The sequence below is a fragment of the Micromys minutus genome, assembly GCF_963924665.1.
Source record: "Micromys minutus genome assembly, chromosome: 1".
NCBI lineage: Eukaryota > Metazoa > Chordata > Mammalia > Rodentia > Muridae > Micromys > Micromys minutus.
Window position 1 is genome coordinate 29,040,687 of NC_137969.1, and position 22,739 is coordinate 29,063,425.

General features: G+C 52.0%; 1 protein-coding gene across 1 annotated transcript; it reads left to right on the top strand.

Moving 5' to 3' along the window:
• Window positions 1-21,445: 21,445 nt before the first annotated feature.
• Window positions 21,446-22,491, top strand: LIF (LIF interleukin 6 family cytokine; the record flags this gene model as incomplete). The annotated part of the gene is made up of 2 exons (XM_080921637.1): window positions 21,446-21,511; window positions 22,081-22,491. The coding sequence occupies 2 exons, from the start codon at window positions 21,446-21,448 to the stop codon at window positions 22,489-22,491; spliced, it is 477 nt and encodes a 158-aa protein (XP_080777763.1).
• Between the last annotated feature and the right edge of the window lie 248 nt (window positions 22,492-22,739).

Below are 22,739 nucleotides of genomic sequence, written 5' to 3' on the forward strand. Positions count from 1 at the left end.
ATGCATAGACACACCTTCACACAACGCACCCCCATAGGGTTTGATTTCCAGATGTGAGAAAAAGTTAACAGCTGTGTCTTCAGGTTTTTGCCAGCTTGACACAGCTGGAGTTGTCTGGGAAGAAAGATCATCAGTTGAAAAAAATAAATGCCTCCCTTAGATTTCCTGTAGGCAAGTCTATAATACATTTTTCTTGATTAGTGATTGATGACCCCACTATGGGTGGGGTCACTTCTGGGCTGGTTGGTGGTCCTGGGTCCTATGAGAAAGCAGGTTGAGCAAGCTAGTAAGTAGCATCCTCCATGACCTCTGTATCAACTCCTGTCTGGAGTTCCTGGCTTGACATCCCCCTAGTGATGGAGGGTGGAGTATAAACTGAAAAAACCCTTCCCCCCTCTCAAATTGCTTCTGGTCCCCGTGTTTTCTCACGGCAATAGAAACCAAGCTAAGATAATAGCATAAAAGATCAAAAGATGGCATTTGTCATGCAAGCTTAAGATAATATCACTTCCTCATTTAAAAGTTAAACAGCCCAGAGAGAGATGCCTTTACTGATGAGAACGATTTTCTCAATGTTGCTTTAAGCCAAAGTGTGTGTGTATACACATATATACATATATGTGTATATATACATATATATGTGTATATATATATATATATATATATATATATATATATATATATATAAACCTTTAATATACAGTGAGGGTAAATCATATTCCTCAGGATTGTATTTGCATATGAAAGACAAAGGAAAGAAAAGAAATGAAGGAAATACAGGTTGTTGGGTTAGGCACCAACTACAACCCAGGATCCATCCAGGTTTTGGTTCCTTAATCTAGACCTGGTGATAATGGCTTGCCTCTTCTCTTGGAGCACAGACCTGCCCCATATATCCACTTCCCCAGCCACCGTTTTAAACCTCTCATAAAGTGGAAACATGTGGAGCTTACACTTACATATTTTGACCTGAAAAGTTAGAGAAGTCAACCTCTCATTCAGAACGCTGTGAGGGAGGAGGAAAGTGGAGTTCTCTCTGTGTTCAGTGCTGGCTTTCCAGATAGCGGAGGAGGGGGCAGGACAGCAGATAACAGTGGTGAGACCTCAGATGAGAAGGGCCCCAGAAACCGCTGTTTCTAAGGTGCTGTGCTGCGGGACAACTCGCTCAGCTTTCACTGGGATGGCCATCCCATCCCTCACCCCTTCCCAGCCACTGGGTCTCAAGGTAGCACTGTACAGATTTGCAAGGGTGTTCAAGACATGGGGTGATCGTGTTTTATGTGTGTATCCCCAGATGAGCTACCATGGTTCCTTCAGACTCAAGGATAAGGTGTTTTTGGGGTTTCCCATAAGACCATTTTCTCTGCCCTGTCTGGCTGGAGGAAATTTGAGTTTCCTGTCTTCAGTGTCTTTGTGATGGAGCTCATACGTTCCTAAGTTGAAGTCAGCAAGGTTGCCACAGGCAGAGGCCACAGAAAAATGCAAATTTTGGTATTTGAAGAGTATTAAGAAACAAAGGACAAATGGTGGTAAATCAAATATTACCAAAATACAAACCAAAATGTCTTCAAAGGTTTGAATGTGAATAGAAGATGAAAACAAATCAGTCAGAATTCAAGAATGCCTTGGATCCAGAAACAAGCAAAACAAGCAAACAAAGAGCAAACCCAGTCTTCCAAAGGACACTAACAAAGTAGATGCCTTAAACCAAGCAGAAAGAGTCTACCAAACAGGGTCCTTAAGTAACCAGGCCAGAATAAACAAATGGACGTTGACCAAACCAAGGAAAATCTGAAAGAACCCAGGAAAGAGCTTACTGCAGTCCACTAAGAACACCAGAGCTTGGACTCAACGTGTCTATCCAGGTGACTCCTCTGCTAAAAAGTAGATTATTTTCAGAGCCCCATGTTGGGCGCCAGAACAGTCAACACAGAAATCCAGTTCTTATCTCAAAGGTTTTTCCAGATGATTTATTCTGGAGCCGAATATGAGTGGCCGTGGACTGAGAATGCAGACTTGCATCACTCTGATTTCCATGTTCCAATGTTGAAGTAGTAACAGGACAAAGAAAGTCACCAACTGGGGCTGCAGAGTTGACTTAACACTTAAGAGTAGGTACTGATTTTCCAGAGGACTCAAGTTCAATTCCCAGCACCCACAGCAGGTGTAATTCTAGCTCCACGGACTGGACTCCTGTGGCCTCTGGAGACACAGACCTACATATATACATAATTTAAAATAATAAAAATAAATCTTAAAATGTCATAAATAAGACACATTTCAAATACATTAGTGGAAACATCAGAGAGGTAGTTTCAGCTTGAAGGTAACTTTACCGTGGGGGAGGGGGGGGAGAGAGAGAGAGAGAGAGAGAGAGAGAGAGAGAGAGAGGAGTGAGAGAGTGTGTGTTTATGATGAGTCTGTATATGCTCTAATGGGTATACGGGCTGACAGCCGTATATGTTTGGTGTATATGTTGATAAGTTTGTGTGTTAATATGTATTGTATATTTTTCTGGCCTCATCTTGAACCCTAAATGTTAGTTTTGAAACAGACACTTAGAAATGTGTTTTGTTGTTGTTGGGTTCTTGTGTGTGTGGGGGTGCAGGGTGTATTTCTATGCTGGCTGGTCATGCATACAAGCCAGTTGTACTACTGTTGTGTGTAGGAGCAGAGGGCACAGGTCTACCTGGTGCTTGGATTATAGTGAGTGCTGTCGGTATTCTTGGGATGATTCACAGCCACACCCCTGCCACCTACACCCTACTGGCTCTGTGGCAGGTCAAGAAGACACAGCACACAGGACACGGTGAATGGCAGCATGGCAGAAGCAGGTAGACATGGCCAGTTTGTTCTCCTTTCGGGTCCTTCTGTCTGTCTGTAAGACAGCAGGCAAATTCAGGGTCCCAGAACCCCGATCTCAACTGTATAGAGCACAAGGCAGAGTTTACGACTTGATGTGGGTTAACTTGCTTCCTGATGTGTTTGCATTAGAGTTTACACAGGAGGCCCAGGAAATGGGGGCCCCTTCCAGGCCTACAGAGCCTTCCTCAGGAGAGGTACATGCCTTTAGGCCAAAGGCAGGGGAGGTACGAACAAAAGTCAAGAAATTCCCTTTTTCTTTTATTTTTGAGTTTGTAATTTACTTACATTTCTGCTCCCACACACCCCTCCCCACCTTCCCTTCAAATTCACGACTTCTTTTTTTTAACTAACTTACTCTGTGTGTGTGTGTGTGTGTGTGTGTGTGTGTGTGTGTGTATTCATCTGTGTAGATAAAAAGATTCATGAATATAACCTGTTAAGACTACATAATGTTGGGCTGGAGAGATGGCTCAGTGGTTAAGAGCACTGACTGCTCTTCCAAAGGTCCTGAGTTCAGTTCCCAGCAACCACATGGTGGCTCACAACCATCTGTAATGAGATCTGATGCCCTCTTCTGGTGTGTCTGAAGACAGCCTCAGTGTACTTATATAAATATAAATAAATCTTTTTTTTTTAAGACTATGTAATGTTACATGTATGTATGTTTTCAGGGCTGACCATTTGGCACTGGCCAACCAGTTGGTGTGCTCTTCCTGGAAGTGTGCCTCTCCCTCTCCCAGCTTCCCTATAGTTCTGTGTAAGGCCCATGGACTTTTCCCACCCACCTTGGCTTGTTCACAGGTGTCATCCTTGTTCAGCTCATGCTTGAACAGTCATGTGGGTGAGACTTTGAACTCGGCCTTTGGTATGCTTGGGCATGAAGGAAACTAGTGTGCAGCTCAGTGGTGGAGTTCTTGCCCAGGATGAAGAAGGTTCCAGATTTGACATCCAGCATTACTAGAAAGAGACAGATGAACACCACCCAACCAGTCCCCATCTCCCCAACTTCCTGAAATAGGGGACACAACAGGAGTGCTGTGGCACTCAGTGACAGATCTGAGGCTGCAGCTCTGATGCCTGAGAGGTCAGTGCAGGTTCCGTAGCAAGAAGCTGTGGGCTGGCAAGGTTAGAATTCAGGTCCCTGGGGCCCCAAGGCAGCGGCATCTTTCTGGTGCTATCTCTTTCCTCTGCATCTTGGGAGACGATCACAAGAGTCCCTAGAGACACTGAGCTCCGGGGCAAGGGGCAGACAGACAGCTGACAAGCAAAGGAACCAAAAGGAGCCTATGAGGTTGCATGAACGGGGCGAACAGAGGGGATGATGTAACACCAGCGGTGAGGATCAAGCCATGTGGGTGGTCAGGCTAGTGTCTGGAGAGGTGACGTCCTCAGTGTGGTTCGAATGACGTGTGAGTATGATGGGAGCAGCAAGGGCAAAGGCCCCGATATTTAAGGGTCAGAGGTGACTGAGTAAAGGATTGTGCTTAATCACAAAGCCCAGAGAGGAAGAGTGTCTGACACAAGCTCAGGGACACTTGTGCAAAGGCTAGAACCAGACACGGGGCCCAGAATTCCCATGTAGTCATGGAGGATGGCTCCCTCCCATGATGATGGTCTTTGCCTATGAAATTCCTGCTATCTTAAATGTTGTTCTGTTTTTTGTTTGTTTGTTTGTTTTTGTTTTTGTTTTGCTAAACTGTCATTCTGTACTGCCGTCAGCTCAAGGGCATAGGGCCGAGTGATGGCTCCAAGGTTCAGAGCATTCATACTGCTCTTGGGGAGGACCCGAGTTTGGTTACCAGCAACCATGTCTGCATTGCCCATAACTCCAGCCAGAGAGGGATCCAATGCCTCTGACCCCCACAGGCACCTGCGCTTACACACCCACCCACATAATTAAAGAGATGATAAATCTCAAAAGCAAAAACTTAGTTCTTATTTTTTCCTGCCCAGGGCCACCAAGTTGGTTGTGCGTTTCTCTCAAAGTTGACTCATGGGGAAGCATTCTCTTTGCAATGTTTGCATCCCTGAATACTTTCCCAAAAGGCCTGTGGTGATTAGGACAGAGGCATCTGCTGCTGCCTTCATTTTGTCTTAGCCTAGTACACCGATACACAATAGGAGCTTAACGAGAAGGAAGGGTATAGGCCCCGCCCCCCAGCCCAGAGAGGACAGAGAACAGTTGCTCAGGAGCCAACCGGAGAGTCTAGTCTGCCTATCCCTACATCACCACAGCTGGAGGACCAGGACCAGGTCTACCAAATCAGTGGGCTGGCTCTCTCTCGCAGCTGCCCTGACCACAGAGGAGAAAGGGGCTTTCCTTGGCCTGGGCTGCTGGGAAGCTGTGGGTGGGAGGTGGTACCCACAGAAAGACAGGCACCCCCAGCTTCCTGAAGCAGAAGGGGAGCTGGGTCTGAGGCAGGCACTGAGGTTACCCACAGAGAGGGCAGAAATTGGTCTGCAGAGGAAGGGCAGGGAGGCCTGTGGCTGCTCCACCCTGCTGAGTTCTGCACCCCTGGGGGGGCCTTCATGATCTGCCTTTGGCCTGGAGCAGCAGGCATCCCAGGAAGTAGCTGAGGATGCTCCAGGTTCTGTGCAGGAGTCTCAGGTGCATTGCCTAAGTCAACACAGATTTATCATTCATCGAGTCACGAACGAAGCTGATGTCTCCCAAGGCTGGTTCTCTGTTCGCAGTTCCAGGAGATGGGGAGGCATTTTAAATCCCAGCTCACCATAATCTCTGCCAGCCTTGTCCTTAGTCTGCTTTCTGTTTGTCTTACCCACAGTGTAGCAGAATCTCAGCCCATCACTTCATTCTCCATATCTTTTATTCAGTGCACCTACCCCACATCCCCTATTCTTCATCTTCCTCTCACTCCATGCTCAGCCTCGGTTTCCCTTCCCCCACCAGAGTCTAGCTTCCTCCACACAATTTAGACACCTCAGTGTTAGCAGATCTTTTCCCCTTTTTCCACTCACAAAATATCCACAACACCTTCCTGCCTTCTAGCCAGGAACTTCCATTCTAAACTTGTCAAGGTTCATCACTCCTCCGTTCTGAAGCTGGGCCTCCTCCCGGGCCCCACGCATCAATCTGTATTAGCCACCATCCTACTGCTGTGATGGAACACCATGACCAAGGCAAGTCTTACAAAACAAAGCATTTAACTGGGGGCCTGCTTACAGCTTTAGAGGGTTAGTCCATTACCGTCATGGTGGAAAGCAGACAGACATGGTGCAGGGACAGTAGCTTAGAACTTTATATCCTGATCCACAGGCAGCAAGGAGGGAGGGAGAGAGAGAGAGAGAGAGAGAGAGAGAGAGAGAGACAGACAGACAGACAGACTAGACCTCAAAGCCCAACCCCACTGACACATCTCTTCCAACAAGGCCATACCTCCCAATCCTTCTCAAAACAGTTTTATTATTAGCCCTTGGGGACCATTCTCATTTTAACCTCCACAATATTCCTGTTCTGTAGCTGGACCACACCCCTACAGGCCCAGCACACCCCTACCCTGCAGCCTGACCTCCCCTCAATCCCAGCACACCCCTACCCTGCAGCCTGACCTCCCCTCAGGCCCAGCACACCCCTACCCTGCAGCCTGACCTCCCCTCAGGCCCAGCACACCCCTACCCTGCAGCCTGGCCTCCCCTCAGGCCCAGCACACCCCTACCCTGCAGCCTGGCCTCCTCTCAGGCCCAGCACACCCCTACCCTGCAGCCTGACCTCCCCTCAATCCCAGCACACCCCTACCCTGCAGCCTGGCCTCCCCTCAGGCCCAGCACACCCCTACCCTGCAGCCTGGCCTCCCCTCAGGCCCAGCACACCCCTACCCTGCAGCCTGACCTCCTCTCAGGCCCAGCACACCCCTACCCTGCAGCCTGACCTCCCCTCAATCCCAGCACACCCCTACCCTGCAGCCTGACCTCCCCTCAATCCCAGCACACCCCTACCCTGCAGCCTGGCCTCCCCTCAGACCCAGCACACCCCTACCCTGCAGCTACCCTCTCTACCCTCATTTCCTACCCCTTGCATCATCGTTCTCCTGCAGCTCAAGTACTCTCATCTCCTTGGTCAAGGGAGGGATTGTGGGGCTTCCCTGTTGCTGGCACCCCAGAGTGCAGTACGCAGAGTCTGCACAGGCCGTAGGCACATGTGTAATGACACTCAAGATGACCTGCTGTGAAAGTCTCAGAGACAGGACTCCAAGCCACTGCTTCTGAACCCCAGGGTAAGATGAGCCCCCTATAAGGTGGTACATAAATATACTGGCGTTCTCACCAATGTCCTGAGAAAGGACAGGGCATTCACTGTACTCCAGAGAGCAAGTTCCAAGCTCAGGAAAACAAGAACCCCAGCCAATTTGAAGCTGAGGTTTATAGGGTTTTTGGAGGGGGGTGCTAAGAGGTTTGAGGAGGAGGTGACAGTCACAGACCTGTCATTGATCTCTATCACACAAAAGCTGACCCTGGAGAGGTGGCTCAGCTGCTGACAGCAGTTGCTGCTCTTGCATAGGACTCAGGGTTGGATCCCGGGACTCAAATGTTGGCTCACAACTGCTTGAAACTCCGGGTCTAGGGGATCTGCCACTCTCTTGGGGCCTCTGTGGGAACCAGGCATTATATTCACAAAATTAAAAATAAATAAAAGTGTTAAAGTTCCCAAGGATAAGGCCTGATGGTCAGAGAAGAGGTTTAGCAGATGCACTTTATGTTCCAATGAGCCCACAGTCTGGATGCTCACATCCTAGACACGAAAGAACCCACATGAGGACCTGGGGCTTCCTTGGGCCTCTGTGGACTTAACCGTTTCAGCTGTCTTTGTTTGGTGCTGTGACTAGAACCATGAGCTTCGAGTAGGCAAGGGTCATACAGAAGCGTTACACCTCAGGGTGACTGTGGTTTTGTTCTGTTTGTTGCATACGGACCTCAGTGTGGTGTCTAGGCTGGCCTTGAACTTACAACCCTCCTAAATGCAGTGGTGTGCCACTACATCGACTTTCTCAGTATGATTAAAAATAAAAACAAAATCTGTGTGTGCACCATTTTTTACCCGAATAGCTCATGTATGGACATCAGAGGTTGGTGTGAGGATGTTCCTTAATGTTTCTGCCTTTTTTTTTTTTTTTTCCCTAAAGGGTATATGGGGCTGGAGAGATGGCTGAGGGGTTAAGAACACTGACTGCTCTTCCAGAGGTCCTGAGTTCAATTCCCAGCAACCACATGGTGGCTCACAACCATCTGTAATGAGATCTGATGCCCTCTTCTGGTGTGTCTGAAGATAGCAACTCACAAACATAAATAATTCCTCTTTAAAAAAAGAATAAGGTCTTATTTGTGGGGAGTGGGTGGTGGCACCGCCATTAATCCTAGCACTTAAGAGGCAAAGGCAGGGGAATCTCTATGAGTTTAAGGCCAGCCTGGTCTACAGAGTTTCAGTATAATAAAACCATGTTTATGTGCCTGTGGCACCAGTGCCTGCTGAGGCCTCTGGAATTGGAGTCACAGGCAGTGGGTAACTAGCATTTAAAAATTTTTATTTTACACACACACACACACACACACACACACACACACACACACACACACACTATAGCTGTCTTCATACACACCAGAAGAGGGCACCAGATCTCTCAACAGATGGTTGTGAGCCACCATATGGTTGCTGGGATTTGAACTCAAGACCTCTGGAAGAGCAGTCAGTGTGCTTCTAACTGCTGAGCCGTCTCTCCCGCCCATCTGGGAGTTGAACTTGGAAAGTCAGTCAAGGTGTTCCTATTCTTTAGTCAGCTCTCCTGTTCCCCAACCTTATCATTTTTTAGATTTATTTATTTTATGTCTATTGTGTTTTCTCTGTGTGTCTGTCTAACTGATGCCCTCAAAGGCTGGAAGAGGGTGTTGTATCCTCTGGAATTGGAGTTATGAAAGGCAGCATGTTGGGCTGAACCTGGATTCTCTACTGGAGCAGCAAATATCTTAACCACCGAGCCAGCTCCCCAACCCCATCCACCTTATTTTTCTGAGACACAGTCTCTTGTTGAATCTGTCTAGGCTGCTTGGCCAGCATGCACATGCACATGAGGTCTCTCTATCTCTGCCTCCCAGGCTGGGCTCACAGGCTGCTACCATGTAAAGAATCAAACTCAGGGACTTATGCTTGTACATCAAGCACTTTACCCACAGAGCCATCTACTAATCACGGTTATTATTATTGTTGTTGTTGTTTTCTGAGACAGGGTTTCTCTGGGTAGCCCTGGCTGTTCTAGAACTCACTCTGTAGACCAGACTAGCCTTGAACACAGAGAATAACCCGCTTCTGCCTCCCGAGTGCTGGAATTAACGGCGTGTGCCACTACCGAGCTGCAGTTTTAATTTTTAAAATGACTTTATGTGTTTTACCTGATAGTGTGTCTGGGGCCCTACAAAGGTAAGGGGAGCCTGGATCCCCGAGCTATGTCTCCACCCCACCCCCTCATCCCAACTTTAACGTGATTATTTCCTCTCCAGTGAGAGATGAAGGCCTTACAGGTGGAATGAATGTGACCTCTGCCTTTATCTTACTTGGCTTCATAGGCCAAGCCTCAGTTTCCCTCTGCACACTGTGTTGCTGGAGCCCACTTCCCTAAGGATTTCCTGGGATGGTGTAGGGCTAGAATTGCCTGAGGCAGGTTTGTTAACTGTAAGCAGTCCCTCCTTTTCTCCCACTTTCCCTCCCTCTCTTCCTCCTTCCCTCCCTCCCTCTATTAAACCCTTCTTGATTTTTTTTCCCCTGTATTTCTCTTCTCTTAGTCCCTGTCTCCAGCCATCTTGGGGCTGCCCATGCCAGGCCTATCCAAGCAGTCCACAGAACCCCTGTAGCACCAAGAGAAAGGTCACAGTCCAAAGTGGATCAAGAGGCCCTTAGCACAAGCAACTGCTCTTGCTTCCTGGAGTGTCCCCAAGGGCAGGGCTTGCCCAGGGAGGGCCGAAGGTCCCACAGCAGGTGGGGCCCTGAAGCCAGGGGCTGATTGCAGATCAGAAGGGCCTGGTAGCTCCCCAAGTTATGAGGTGGGGGCTGGGACAGGGGCAGCTATAGGCCTGTGGCTCTTGGGACAGAGACAGAGGATGGTGGCTGTGCACACTGCCTGTGGCAGGTCTGAGTCAAAACACCTAAGGTCGACCCCAGCTGGTCATGAGGAGAGCTGCCCAGTCATTGCCTTATGCTGGCTTGGGTCACCCAGACAGGCTAGGCGCGGCCCAGTCAGCTGTGACTCAGGCCATAGTGGCTTTGCCACGCAGCCCAGGGGCATCAAGTACAGGGACGCCCCCTCCCCACACCCAACCCTGCTTTTCCTTCTAGCAATTCAGCAACACCTTTTCCACCCCTGTGTCAGGCTCCATCTGTGGTGTGGGCTCTCTACCTCTCTGGCCCTCAGCTTGGGGGTGGGGTGGAAGTGGGGGGAGCCTCAGGCCACCAGCTTCAGACGGAAGTCAGGTGGGGGGCAGGGTGAGGAGCCAACGCCAGAGAAGCCTCAGCAGGAGAGGGAAGCAGAGGGGCCCAACAACGATGGCGTTGCCCTGAAGACCCCTGTGCAGTCTGTGGAGGGCTGCGAGACCAAGGTAGGATTTCCTTGAGGGGGCAGAATGGAGGGGCACCTATGTTTCCCATATTTATCCCCAGGAGGGTAGATGGCCCTTCATTTGCTCTCCTGTGGATCAGGGGCAACTACTGGCCGGCATAGCTCTCCAGGATTTGGCCTAGTTGTCTGTAATGGATGGATACATTGTAAGACAGGGTTGAAAGGCTCTCTTGGAGGATGTCCAGGCAAAGCTGGAGAGATCAGCTGTGAAAGTGCCCTGTGGGTTAAAGTTCACAGGACGGGTAAAGGACAGTGGAGAGAGCACATGAATTCAGATCTTGCATTGTATCATCGTGGTTGGGTCAGCCTGATCTGAGGGTAGTCTTGATTCCTGGATTCCCCAGGGACATCAGACTCCTTTTTTTCCTCCCTCAGAGTAGTGAGTTCTGAGCCTGTAGAGGTCTCGTTTACCTTCTAATAAATGGAGCATTTGAGGGGAGCCCCTGCCTATCGATAACAGGCTGCAGCAGTCCACGGGTGGGGGGGCGTCATGGGTGTTCTGGAGAACTTGATCAGCCAAGGTCATTACTCGTCTGCTTTTGACCTTGGGCCAGATAGGATGGTCTGCGAACCTGGGCATCTGAGCACCAGGACAGTGAGAAAGAGAGTGAAAACCAAAACCAGGACTGTGCAGAGCCCTGTATTGGGGGCTTGGCATCTAAAATTAAAAGAGGCTCTTAACCGCTAACTTGTCAGTGTTTCTCCAAACCTGGTAGGGGGCTGCCAAAAGAACGGGAAATTGTCCCCAGGATCCTATCCATGTCATGCCATGCCGGGACAGGACAGGGTAAGGGGAGCCTGTGACCAGTCTGTACAGCCAGGTGTCCCTGGGTTGAATTTGGTTCTTGCCTCTTGCTGTGTGAGTTTAGGCAGTTCATTTTCCTTCTCCGGGTCACCGTGCCCCGCCCCCTGCAAAATGGACAGTCTGATCCCCACCTGGAAGAACTGTTAGGGCAAGGAGGGAGGAGGTAGCAGGGTCAGGAAACGGCGACGGTCCCCTCCCCCAGAGCCGTGGCTAGGCTGTGCCCCATTGACCACTGCATGTGGATCTGGCACCCCCTTGTGGCCAGTCTTTTGGGCTACACCCTGCAGATGTTAGGGCAAAGCTTCTCTGTAAGCCCCCAAGAGGAGCCTTCTTCTCTTGTGTTGGCCGATGGCCTCTGCTCACCCCCATCCTGAACCCCAGACACACATTCACTTCCTCAAATTCACCAATTCAGCTCCACCCACCTATGGTACAGGCTGAGCCGGCGAGCCGGCGAGCGGATTGTACCTGCTGCTACTGAGCAGCAGGAGGCGCTGCTGACCACGTCTTGAAGCTGCTAAGCGTTTACAGGGCAAAGAACCCTAACCCCAGTTTTCCAGATTACTGAGGGAGCACATTCACACCCCCAAAGCCAGTGACTGGATCTAGTCAAGGCAATGGGATTTCAAGGAGCAAGTCTTTTCTGGAATCCTCACAATCAAATTAGTTTTGAAAACCTAAAGTCCCATCACCTTGGGAACCCAGGACAAGCAACAGGACATATATTACCAAGGATGGCCCACTGACTTGTTGTGTGGCTTTGAGAAAGTGGCATCCTCTCTCTGGGCCTCACCTCTGAAGCTGTAAAGGATAAGGATGTACAAAATAAAGGCGTATCTTGTGGCTTTGCCAGCTTATGGTTGATAACATTGTTACCAATTTTGCATATGTTGTAACTGAGGTTTAAGTGGTGATGTACCTGCCTCAGGTGACACAGCTTGTAAGTGACAGAGCTACAAGTGAATGTGAGACTCCATGGCCCCTCTGTTCCAGCTAACAGAGTCACACCCTGCTTGGAAAGATAGGCAAAGACTCTGCCTAGTGGGGGTGGGGTGCTAAGATGAGTGTTCAAGAAAACCATCTTCCCTCTAAGATGGTCTTCACCTATCAGCCTGCATTTCCAAGTCTTCACGAAGGAGACACTGCAGCTGGGGGGCTCACAGAACCTTTTGTGATATGAGGGCTGAGCACAGATCTCACCTGGAAAGGTGGGGAGCGGAAGCAGGATCGGGGGTGTGGTGGGGCGAGGCCATCTGGGCAGGAGATCAGAGCGGATTCTGTCATGGAGCCTTGCGGCTGATAAGCGCTGGCCACCTGGCCTACCTGGGCAGAAGGGGGTGCTTCCCTAGGACGCATGCCCTGAGCTGCCCTGAGCATCTCCTAGTGGCCCCAACCACTCCTTAGACATCCCTGGCCTATTTCAGAGAGGGTGAGCTGGGGGGGGGGCACTTCACATCCTTTGTGACCGTGGACAGTTCAACTCCCAAAACTTAGTTTCCAAGTGTGTCAAAGGAGAAATGGGAGTGGAGGCTGGAGTCCTTAGGCCGTCTTCTGGGCGTTCTGCATGATTTTCTCGAGTGGGGGTGGGGGTCTCCGAGGCTGGCGAGCACGCCAATCTTGTGCCCTGGAAGGGTCTTTAGGATTTGCAGAGGCCCAAGGGTATAGGACTGGTGTGAGACAAGTCCTGGCTGTGTCCCACTGTCCCAGCAGCTTCACATGGTTCTGTCCTCACAGAGTCCAACGTTTATTCTTTTCTTACCCAGAAAGTAGACAGCTCACCCTGATGAGTCTTTCTCCTGTCCTCTCCTCACAGTGGGACCCCTCCTCTGTTCTCACTCAGGATGGGACCCTTCCTTCTCACTTCTTTCCCTCATATTTCCCTTTCCTAACACCCTCGGGGTGGGGGTGGGAGACCTTTCTTCAAGTCTTCCTGGCACTGAGGGTTGGGATAGGGCCCAGGCCACCTTCCTAGCATCACTTCTTGGTCCAGTTAGATGGCCCTAGTGAGTTTGACTAGAAGAGGGGACAGAGATGAGGCCAGGCCCTACCTCTGTGGTCAGTTTCCAGCTTCCTGTGTGTCTGTCCACTGTTGCTTCCTGTTCTGTTTTTTGCCTCCAAGTTCAGGAAACCAATGAGTGCCCCCCCCTTTACACACCCGTGATTATTTAATAGCTTCTCTCTCTCTCTCTCTCTCTCTCTCTCTCTCTCTCTCTCTCTCTCTCTCTCTCTCTCTCGGAAAACCCAGTGGGGAAAGGAAGCTGACAGCTCGGTCTGACATCAGCATTGTCCCTGTGCCAAAAATCCAGGGTGGCCGGTGTGGGAGGGGTGGGGCGGGGAGGGAACCAGCTGCTGGTGGCCCCCATGACACGAGGCTGCCCTATGGTTCCCAGGGACAGGGGCCAGACAGTGAAAGGCAGATACACAGGGGCACATGCATACACATTGACATGGTCATGCCTGTCTACCACCCAGACCTACACAGGCTCACACAAGCATGGACACATACATGCACGCGCGCGCGCACACACACACACACACACACACACACACACACACACACACACGGGATGGGGGGAGGACTGGAAAAGTCCAGCTTTGTCTTAGCCACACACGCACAGACAAACACTCTAATCAAATGCATACACATGCATAGCAGGGCCAGACACCAATGAACACAGACTCAACACTGTCACCGCGCATGCACACAAACAACTTCATCGAGACTCAGACTCCACAAAGCTTCTTACTCACAAGGATTCTGCAGAGCGCCCTCTTCTGGATGCAGCTGGACCCCTGAGCCTAGGCCCAGCCACGTCCTCCTCCTGTGTGTGTACATGAAGGGCTCTTGATGCATGTGAGGAAAGGCTTGGTAGTTGTGACTGTCCCCAGCCTCACCTAGGTAAGGCAGGGAGCCCTGAGGGTCTGAGGCTGAGGAAGGAAGTGGTTCTGCAGAAGCTGGGCCCTGCAAGGGACTTCGTCACTGTTCGGCCTGATGCCAGACTTCCACCCCCACACCATGCCTCTAACCTGCCCATACCTGGGCCCACAGTGCACCTCTGGCCCATTCCCAAGCTGACCTCAGTGAAAGCCATGGGGAGAAGTCAGGCATCCCATGCTGAACAGCCTTTTTTCTCTCAAAGTGCTACCCGCACCTTGTAACTTGTGCCTGTAACTCATGAGGGGCTAGAGGTCAGGGTGAAAGCATTGCTCTCCGCTCTGCATCCTGGACATTCAGGGGGAAAGGGCCAAAGTATAAGAGTGTATTCAACATGGACACAAAATGCTGGACCAGGGGGACAGCAGCCTAGCCTATAGATATAGAGGACGGGAGGGCAGTGTCAGGGTGGGACGGACCACCCACCATGCCACATGGCCTCTGGCCCTGTGAGGATCAGCTCTGTGGGCCGCTATTTCCTTTGCTGTTTCCATCAGAACTGAAGGTGGGGGTGCAATCACTCTGATTCACCTCCAGGGGCTTGATTCCTGACACAGAACTTGCCAGGAAGTGTTGGGGTGATGCTGGGGCTGTTGTTGGCTGTTGGCCAGACTGCTTCTGGCTCTTCTTTGGCTCTGAGCAGGTGTCACTGGTGCCTGCCAGAGATCTGCCGGGGTGAGGGTAAGAAAGCATCAGATTCCATGGTAGCACTTGGCTTTTCCAGGACTGAGATAGGAGGGCTTGCTGATGCGCTCTCAAAGGCTGACCACTACCAGGGATGATATCTGCTCTCAAGGACTGGGAGACCCAGGAGCCAGCCCAGCCCTAACCAGCACAGTATGCTAAGTCCCCAGGTCTGGTCCAAGTGCCTTACTCCCCATTCATTGGCCAGAGCTGACTGAAATCTATCCTGAATCACCATCCTTGTTTTCAGAGGGGAAACTGAGGCTCAGAGAGGGACCATCACCCAGGACCACACAGGTGGTGTGTGGCTCTTGTGAAATTCAGAGCTCACAGTCTTTCTGGCTGAACAGCCCATTCCATCCTCTATCTGGCAACACAGTTCACCTGGTTCCAAAAGTAACTTATCAACTTAAGGGTATCAGCTCCAGTGCGTCAGAGTCGGGGCTGCAGGTCTAAGAACACCCTCACTTCTCAGGGTGGACAATGGGAGCATCTCTGCCTTTTGGGACATGTTATTGGCTGCCAAGTCCATGACAGGGACATTCTCCAGTTTCTCCTATTTCCTTTGACACCCACCACCAGCTCAGGCCATGAGAAGCATCCTCCAGCCCCCAGCTTTCTCTCAGAGCTCACCTCACAATTTTTATGCTCACCTTCCAGGTGAGATCACCAAAGCCCAGCTGTGGCTCTGTTTTGAAGAACTGAGATCGCCCAGGGGAGGTTGCAGGGAACAGGGCTGGCTTGGCTGTGGGGGCAGCTCAGCATCTGGGTCATTGGTCTTGGGGAATTCCCGGTGCCCAGAGAGCTGCTTACTTACCTGCTGAGTAACCACTGCCCACACAGGATGCTCGGCTGACAGGCCACCTCCCAAACCCTGCAGGCAGCCACTGCTCTGCAGTCCTCTCTCCTGAGTCTGAGAGCCCCAGGGCCCAGGAAAGAGACAGACAAGCAAGCAGGCAAAGGGCTAGCCCCCACCCCCGCGAGCCCCCCCCCCGCTCTGCAGGGGGCATATGGTGATTCAAATTCCTCTGAGCTGAGATTTTCAGATGGGGTCTGGGGGTGAATCAGCTCCTGGGGTGGTAAGGTCCAGCCAGCAACTGTCTTTAGCTCAAGCCTTGGTTGGGGGTGGCTGTGGTGTGTGTGTGTGTGTGTGTGTGTGTGTGTGTGTGTGTGTGTGAGAGAGAGAGAGGGGGGGGGAAGCTTACCATACCAGTTCTTGTTATCCTGTCTGAGGTATTATTTTTGAGGTACCTCTGAAGCTGGGATCTGTGGGGTGAGAAATACCCCCTTTCCTGTCTGTTGTTGCCCTTAGCTCTGGAGTGTGCGTGCCTATTTCTTCATCTCTAGATAGAACAAAGATCTCCGTTTTACAGAGGAGTCTTTAGGGTCCACGGGGACACATAGGAGGCTTTCAGGGTGCCAGGAACCCTGATGGACCCCAGGCCTTCCCAACCAACCCAGTGTGTGTGTGTGTGTGTGTGTGTGTGTGTGTGTGTTATCATTCTCATAGAGACGAAGAACCTGAGGGTGAGAGGGGTCCACTTCCCAAAAGCCACACGGCTTGTTCCCTCACTGAGCCAAATCTCTAGTCTGCTTCTAAATGAGGTCAAAGTCTGCCCATGCTTCAAACCACCAGAGTTCCTCCTACCTTTGCCCAGACTGCTTTCAAGGTGTAAAATGCTTAACAAAGATAGACAGCATCTGTGCCGAGTGCTCCCTCTTGACCAGCACTGTCTGGAGCAGACCCCTTCCGAATTCTCAGAGACTTGAAAAAAGAACGGGCACCAAGGCTGAGTGAACGGTCAGGTCTGCAGTGGGCTGAGGGGCTCTTCCTGCTAAAAGTCCTATTACCTCATAGAGGGATCACTGTCTCTTGCAAGCCAGAGAGACCGGGGCTCTGCTGTTAACTCTTTGTGCAAATGTCTTTACCTGCTAACCCTTAACTTGAAAACATGAAAAACAAGCAGCTATGAGATCCTGGGAGAGCATTGCAACTGTCAGTGGGAAAATCAAGGCTAAGTGGCCATATGTGTCAAAGTGGACGGAAGAGAGGCTGTGGGAAGGTCCAGACTAGCTTAGGCTTCCAGGCCAGTCTGCAAGCTCACTTCCTGGAGAGAAGACACCACCATCTGGATACTGCACCTGGGCCTGGCATGGCAGCCCCTATCCCTGCTGAGGGATTCCCTGTATGGAAACTGGCTGTCCCCCTCATCCTGAAGCCTGTCAAACCCTAGCAGGCCCAGTGTGCAGGAACTAGACAGGCTGCAGATGAAATCACAGCTGGAAGGGGCTGGGCTGGGGCTGCCACTCCAGGGTGGGGCCCAGGGTCACAACCCTGGGAACAGGCAGCCAAGAAGGGAGGGGTGCCTTCTGTGAGGGAGAAGAGGGGAAACACACATGCGGCAGCATAGAGAGGGAGGGACAGATGCAAACTCCAGCTGAGGCCACGTTGCAGGCAGCTTGAAGACAGAGGCTCGGCTCTGCTTGGAGACCTTTCCTGGTATCTCCGCAGAGGCCTATCACAGGTGGTGCCCAGACATGGACTGGAGCAGGAGGCAGGGCCTGGGGCACCGAGGGGCCCAGAGCACTGGGGGAGCATGGACTAAGTCAGGTACTGTGAGAGGGGAAACTGAGGCACAAATAAGTCAGCTAGGACACTGAAATTAAAAGGTCCTATTGTCAGTGTCTTCTGGAGCCTGTTCCCACTTCCTGTTTTCTGTAGGGTGGAGCTGAGATCAAATTGCTGCTGACTGGGACCTGTAGGACCTTTGTGGGGTCTAGTGATCCAGACAGCAGTGCAAAGCCTGGAAGTCCTCCGGAGGGATATAGGGGAGAGCCAGGCACAGGAGTGGAACAGTTAGGGCTGAGGTCTCCGTGACTGGAACGCCCAGTGAGATGTTTAGCCTTGGGGGCAAGAGATGGATTGAGGGGACTATGATGGCTTTCTGGGCTGATAGATTTGGGGTTCAGGTTAAGGAAGCCGGGCAGAGTCAGACAACAGCTGTCTAGAATACATAATGGTGGACCAGAGCTGATTCAGAGTTTGTATGCTCTGAGTAGTTCTGGTCTGGTGGGATGGCGCTGGGATGTGTGTAGTGTGTAGTCGCATGCTATGTGTACAGGACTGGTTAAAACCCCAGATGGGGTCACCAATAAAGAGACAAGGTGTGCTGGGGTGCAGGGAGAAAGAAAGGGTGCCCACCTGCCCTCTAAGATTCTCCTTCCGGCTGGGAAGTACCAGCCAGGAGGGGAGGTTTTACCACTCCTCTACACAAGGCTCTGCCAAAAGACCACAAGGAACAAGAATCTGGAGGGGGCAGGGTGTGTGTGGGGTGGGGCAGGGGTGGGGTGAGGCCAACAGCAGACACAAGGCATCCTGGTAGGATCTGAACACCTGAGTACGTCCTGAATGTGGCTTGAGGCAGTAGCTGGGACTTGGGAGTGAGCAAAGGGGCGTGAGCAGCCAGGCAAACCAATGATCACACTTGGATCCGGAGTTAGGTCAGATGGAAAGGTTGGGATAGGGTCCCCAGGGACATCTCCAGGTCTGGAAGCACCCGATGGCTCAGGGGATAGCATGACCCTAGGTAGGTGTGTTTGGTCAGTGCTCTCTCACCATATGCTTCTCTGTATTGCCTCATATTTAGTGGGGGAGACCCAAATCTCATTTCAGCCTGTCTTCTTCCCCCACTGTCTCTCAGAGGGTCTCTAATCTACCAGCAAGGACCTACCCTGGGGAATCACACCCTAGACTACAGAAGCACCTGTTAGGAGTCACCTTCGTACTCTGAGGCCAAACACTAAGGGGCTTCCCAACAGTGTCAGCCATTCCTTAGCACCTTGAGGAAGCAGGAGCCCCATTTTGTGCAGTCTCCCTGGACCACTGCTTGAGGGGTCCCTTCAACATAGTTAGGCTGAAGTGCCTGTCCAGATAGTTCCCAAAGAGATACAACCTCATATTCTTTTCAGGCCTCAACCCAGTTACTAGTTGGTAGAGGGGGTATGCTGATGGCTGTAAGGGGGCAAGACCCTCTGGCATGCTGGCAGTATGCCTCTTTGTAGTCTCTTTACCCACTGGCAATGAATGGGCAGGCTGAAGAAAGGTCACCCCTAAGGTGGCTTCCAGCGTCCACATTCTGCTCCACTTTATGACTGTCTAAAGTTCAAAAGAGCCCCAGCCCCCCTTCTTGGAAATTGCTTCTCAGTGGAACCCCAGCCCGATTCCTCTTGCTGCCCCAACAAAGCCCCCCAACCAGGGGGCACAAAGGCAGCCTCCAGTCAGTTGCCACCCTCCCAAACCCAGCTGAAACTGGGACGTCTGAAGTGCACAAGCTGAGGACCCCTCTGAACCCCCCTGAGACCCTCTCCCCACCAGACCCATCTGCAAACAACGCCCAGAGCAAACCACTCAGAAAAACCACAGGGCGGTTTTTTTTTTTTTTTTTTTTTTTTTTTTTTTTTTGTTGTTGTTGTTGAACACTTCATTATAATTTTATCAATCAAATTCTTAGAAGAAGGAAAAAGTCTGCCCTCCCCCTCCCTCCCACCCTTTCCCCCTCCCCCTTCACTCTCACTTTCTTCCATTCATAATTTCCTATGATGCACCTCAAACAACTTCCTGGACCGGGGATACCGGCTAAATATAGCTGTTTCTCTGTCTTACAACACAGGCTCCAGTATATAAATCAGGCAAATTCCCCATTTGAGCATGAACTTCTGAAAACGGCCTGCATCTAAGGTCTCCTCCAAGGCCCTCTGGAGTCCAGCCCATAATGAAGGTCTTGGCCGCAGGTAAATCCACGCGCCGGGCGCCGATTACGAGTCCCCGCTGCGGGCGCGCCGGCAGCCTGGGGCGCTGGGCGAGCACCCGCGGGACACCCGCCCGCCGCGCCACTCGGACACTTGGGGCGCCCGCGCAGTCCCGGCCCGCCGGAGACGCTGGGTGGCGGCCGGGAGCGAGCGCCGCACATGGTCCGGGCACCGCGCGCCCAGCCCGCCCGGGCCAGCAGGTTGGCGGTGAGGGACCCGGCCGGCGCAGCCTCGTTCAACCGCCTCCTCTCCTCTCCCCACTGCTCTCCCACGCTGCTCTTACTTCTCCGCTGTCGCCTAGATTCACCCTCCCTCCTTCTTTTCTTTCTTTCCGCTTTCTCTTTTCCAACTGCGTCCCGGGCTGCTCCCTGGGAGGGGCGCAGGCGGCTGAGCAGCTTGCAAACTCCGGCCAGGACCGGCGCAGGTGCCGCTTCCGTCTGCTAGTGCCTGGAAAGCTGTGATTGGCGCGAGGTGAGATGCAGGTATGGGTACCCCCGCAGTTATCCCGGGGCCCTAACAGTGTTTGGGGATGCTGGGACCGATGAAGGACTCCAGGAGCGCGAATTTAAGGCTCTAGGGTCTTTTTAATCCCAAAATGGGGAGTTCAGGTGTGAGGTCTCCAGCCTCCTTTACGAGTTGACTTCAGCCTCTCTCACCTTCTGGTGTTTTCAGCCGGGTGCTGGAAAGGCTGAGCTGGGGTGAGGGGGCCGGTGTAGCTGAAAGTGAAGGAGGGGCAGGCGCCCCGGGGGAGGGGTGATCCTGGACAGGCCCGGACAGCTCCCGGCTCTCCTGACACCTTTCGCTTTCCTCTTGCGTGTCCGCCTGCGACCTTTTCCCGGTCTCTTTCCTGGTTGCACCATTTCCTCTCATTCTAAAGTGTGTGGAGTTGTGTGTGTGGCGGGAGCGGGGGTGGGGGGGGGACTGTAGCAAGCGGTGTGTGTGTGTGTGTGTGTGTGTGTGTATGAAAGATAATTTGGTTGGAGAGTGGGCACCTGCAGAACAAGCAGTTGGAAAGTTCTCCACAGGGGACTACCCTCATTGAGGAAGATGGGATTAAAGGCAGTTGGTTTAGGAAGCCAGAGTCTAGTGGCAGATTTAAGAGAGGGGCAACAGAAACCCCAACTCCCAGCCTACACGGTCTGCAAGGGGTCCAGCTCAAGAGTTCTAGGCAGAAATGGGCCAATGGACACCAAGTTAAGAATCTGGTCTCGGAGGGGGAAGACAGGGTTAATTTCTCTTCCTCTCTGCCTGACCTAATACCATCCATGTAGGGTACCAGGAGGGACGGGGCTAGATGGTTGAGTGGCCCTGAGCCTAGCTTTCAGACGGTACAAATGGCTCCCATCTTGATACCTTGCTTCTCTAACTCAATCCGGTGGCAGAGATGGGGAAACTGAGGCCAAGGACAGGGAAAGAGAAAGCAGAGAGTACTGGGCCAAGAGACCTGGAGTCAGAGAGCCAGAGAACCTCAGTAGAGCAGCGAGACTAAGGGCTGATGGATGGGGGGCGGGCAGGATGGGCCTCACCGAGGTGCCCCTTCCCCCACCCGCCATGCACTGAGCCTCAGCTAGGCTGTCTGCCTTCCCATTTAGCCCTCGGTGTCTCTTCCTAGGGATTGTGCCCTTACTGCTGGTTCTGCACTGGAAACACGGGGCAGGGAGCCCCCTTCCCATCACCCCTGTAAATACCACCTGTGCCACACGCCACCCATGTCACGGCAACCTCATGAACCAGATCAAGAATCAACTGGCACAACTGAACGGCAGCGCCAATGCTCTCTTCATTTCCTATGTAAGTCACTTTCCCAGGGTACTGAGGGAGGGTGGGGGGAGCTGCCCCACTTGCAGGGGGGCCCTTCGGAGCTGGAAGAGCGCTGTGGGGGACCCATGGCTTCCTTCCCATATCCTAGCCCAGGCTCTGAGACTGGCTGGCACTCTTCTAAGGTCACCAGCGAGTTGGGAGAAGAGCTGGGGTGAGAGGTGGGGACTGGCTTGTCATGAGGCTCAGAATGACAAAGCAGAGGCTATGCAGTGAATGGACAGGGAGGTGTCATTGAAAACACTGCGGGGAGGCCCAGGAAGAGGCAGAGTGACTGAAAGTGCAAGTGTATGTGGTGTTCTGGCTGAGGTGACACCTGTGACATGCCACATTTCCTCTATCCATTTATGTCACAGTGACCTTGGTGAGTGAGTTCACAAGTCTGATCATTGCTGACTAATGATGCTAGTCACCTACAGGGCAATAAGTCGAGTCCCCATGTCACAGGTGGGGAAACAGAGGTGCCAGAGGTTGCCCAGAGGGTTGGTGGCAGGTCGGAACATTCACCCTGACTCCAGCGTCACCTCTCCTCTGTTCTGCAGTACACAGCTCAAGGGGAGCCGTTTCCCAACAATGTGGACAAGTTATGTGCGCCCAACATGACAGACTTCCCGTCTTTCCATGCCAACGGGACAGAGAAGACCAAGCTGGTGGAGCTGTATCGGATGGTGGCCTACCTGAGTGCCTCCCTGGCCAATATCACCCGAGATCAGAAGATCCTGAACCCCACTGCCGACAGCCTCCAGATCAGGCTCAATGCTACCATAGACATCATGAGGGGGCTTCTCAGCAATGTGCTTTGCCGCCTGTGCAACAAGTACCACGTGGGCCACGTGGATGTGCCATGTGTCCCCGACCACTCTAACAAAGAAGCTTTCCAAAGGAAGAAGTTGGGGTGCCAGCTCCTGGGGACGTACAAGCAAGTCATCAGTGGGGTGCTCCAGGCCTTCTAGACAGGAGGTCTTGAGTATACCATGGATTGAGGGGTCTCAGAAGCAGGATCCAGATGTGGGGGGGGGGCTCAAAATGTGCTGGGGTTCACAATGCAAAGGGGGCTGCTGGCAGACCCCAGGGATTTTCAGACACTCACTGTACTCTGGGTTGGGTCATGATGGAGTCTGGCAAAACTGAAACTTCCACAGGCAGAGCTAGAAATGGCAGTGAGGGTGTTGGGCTGAGAGATTTCTGTCCCGGTCACCCA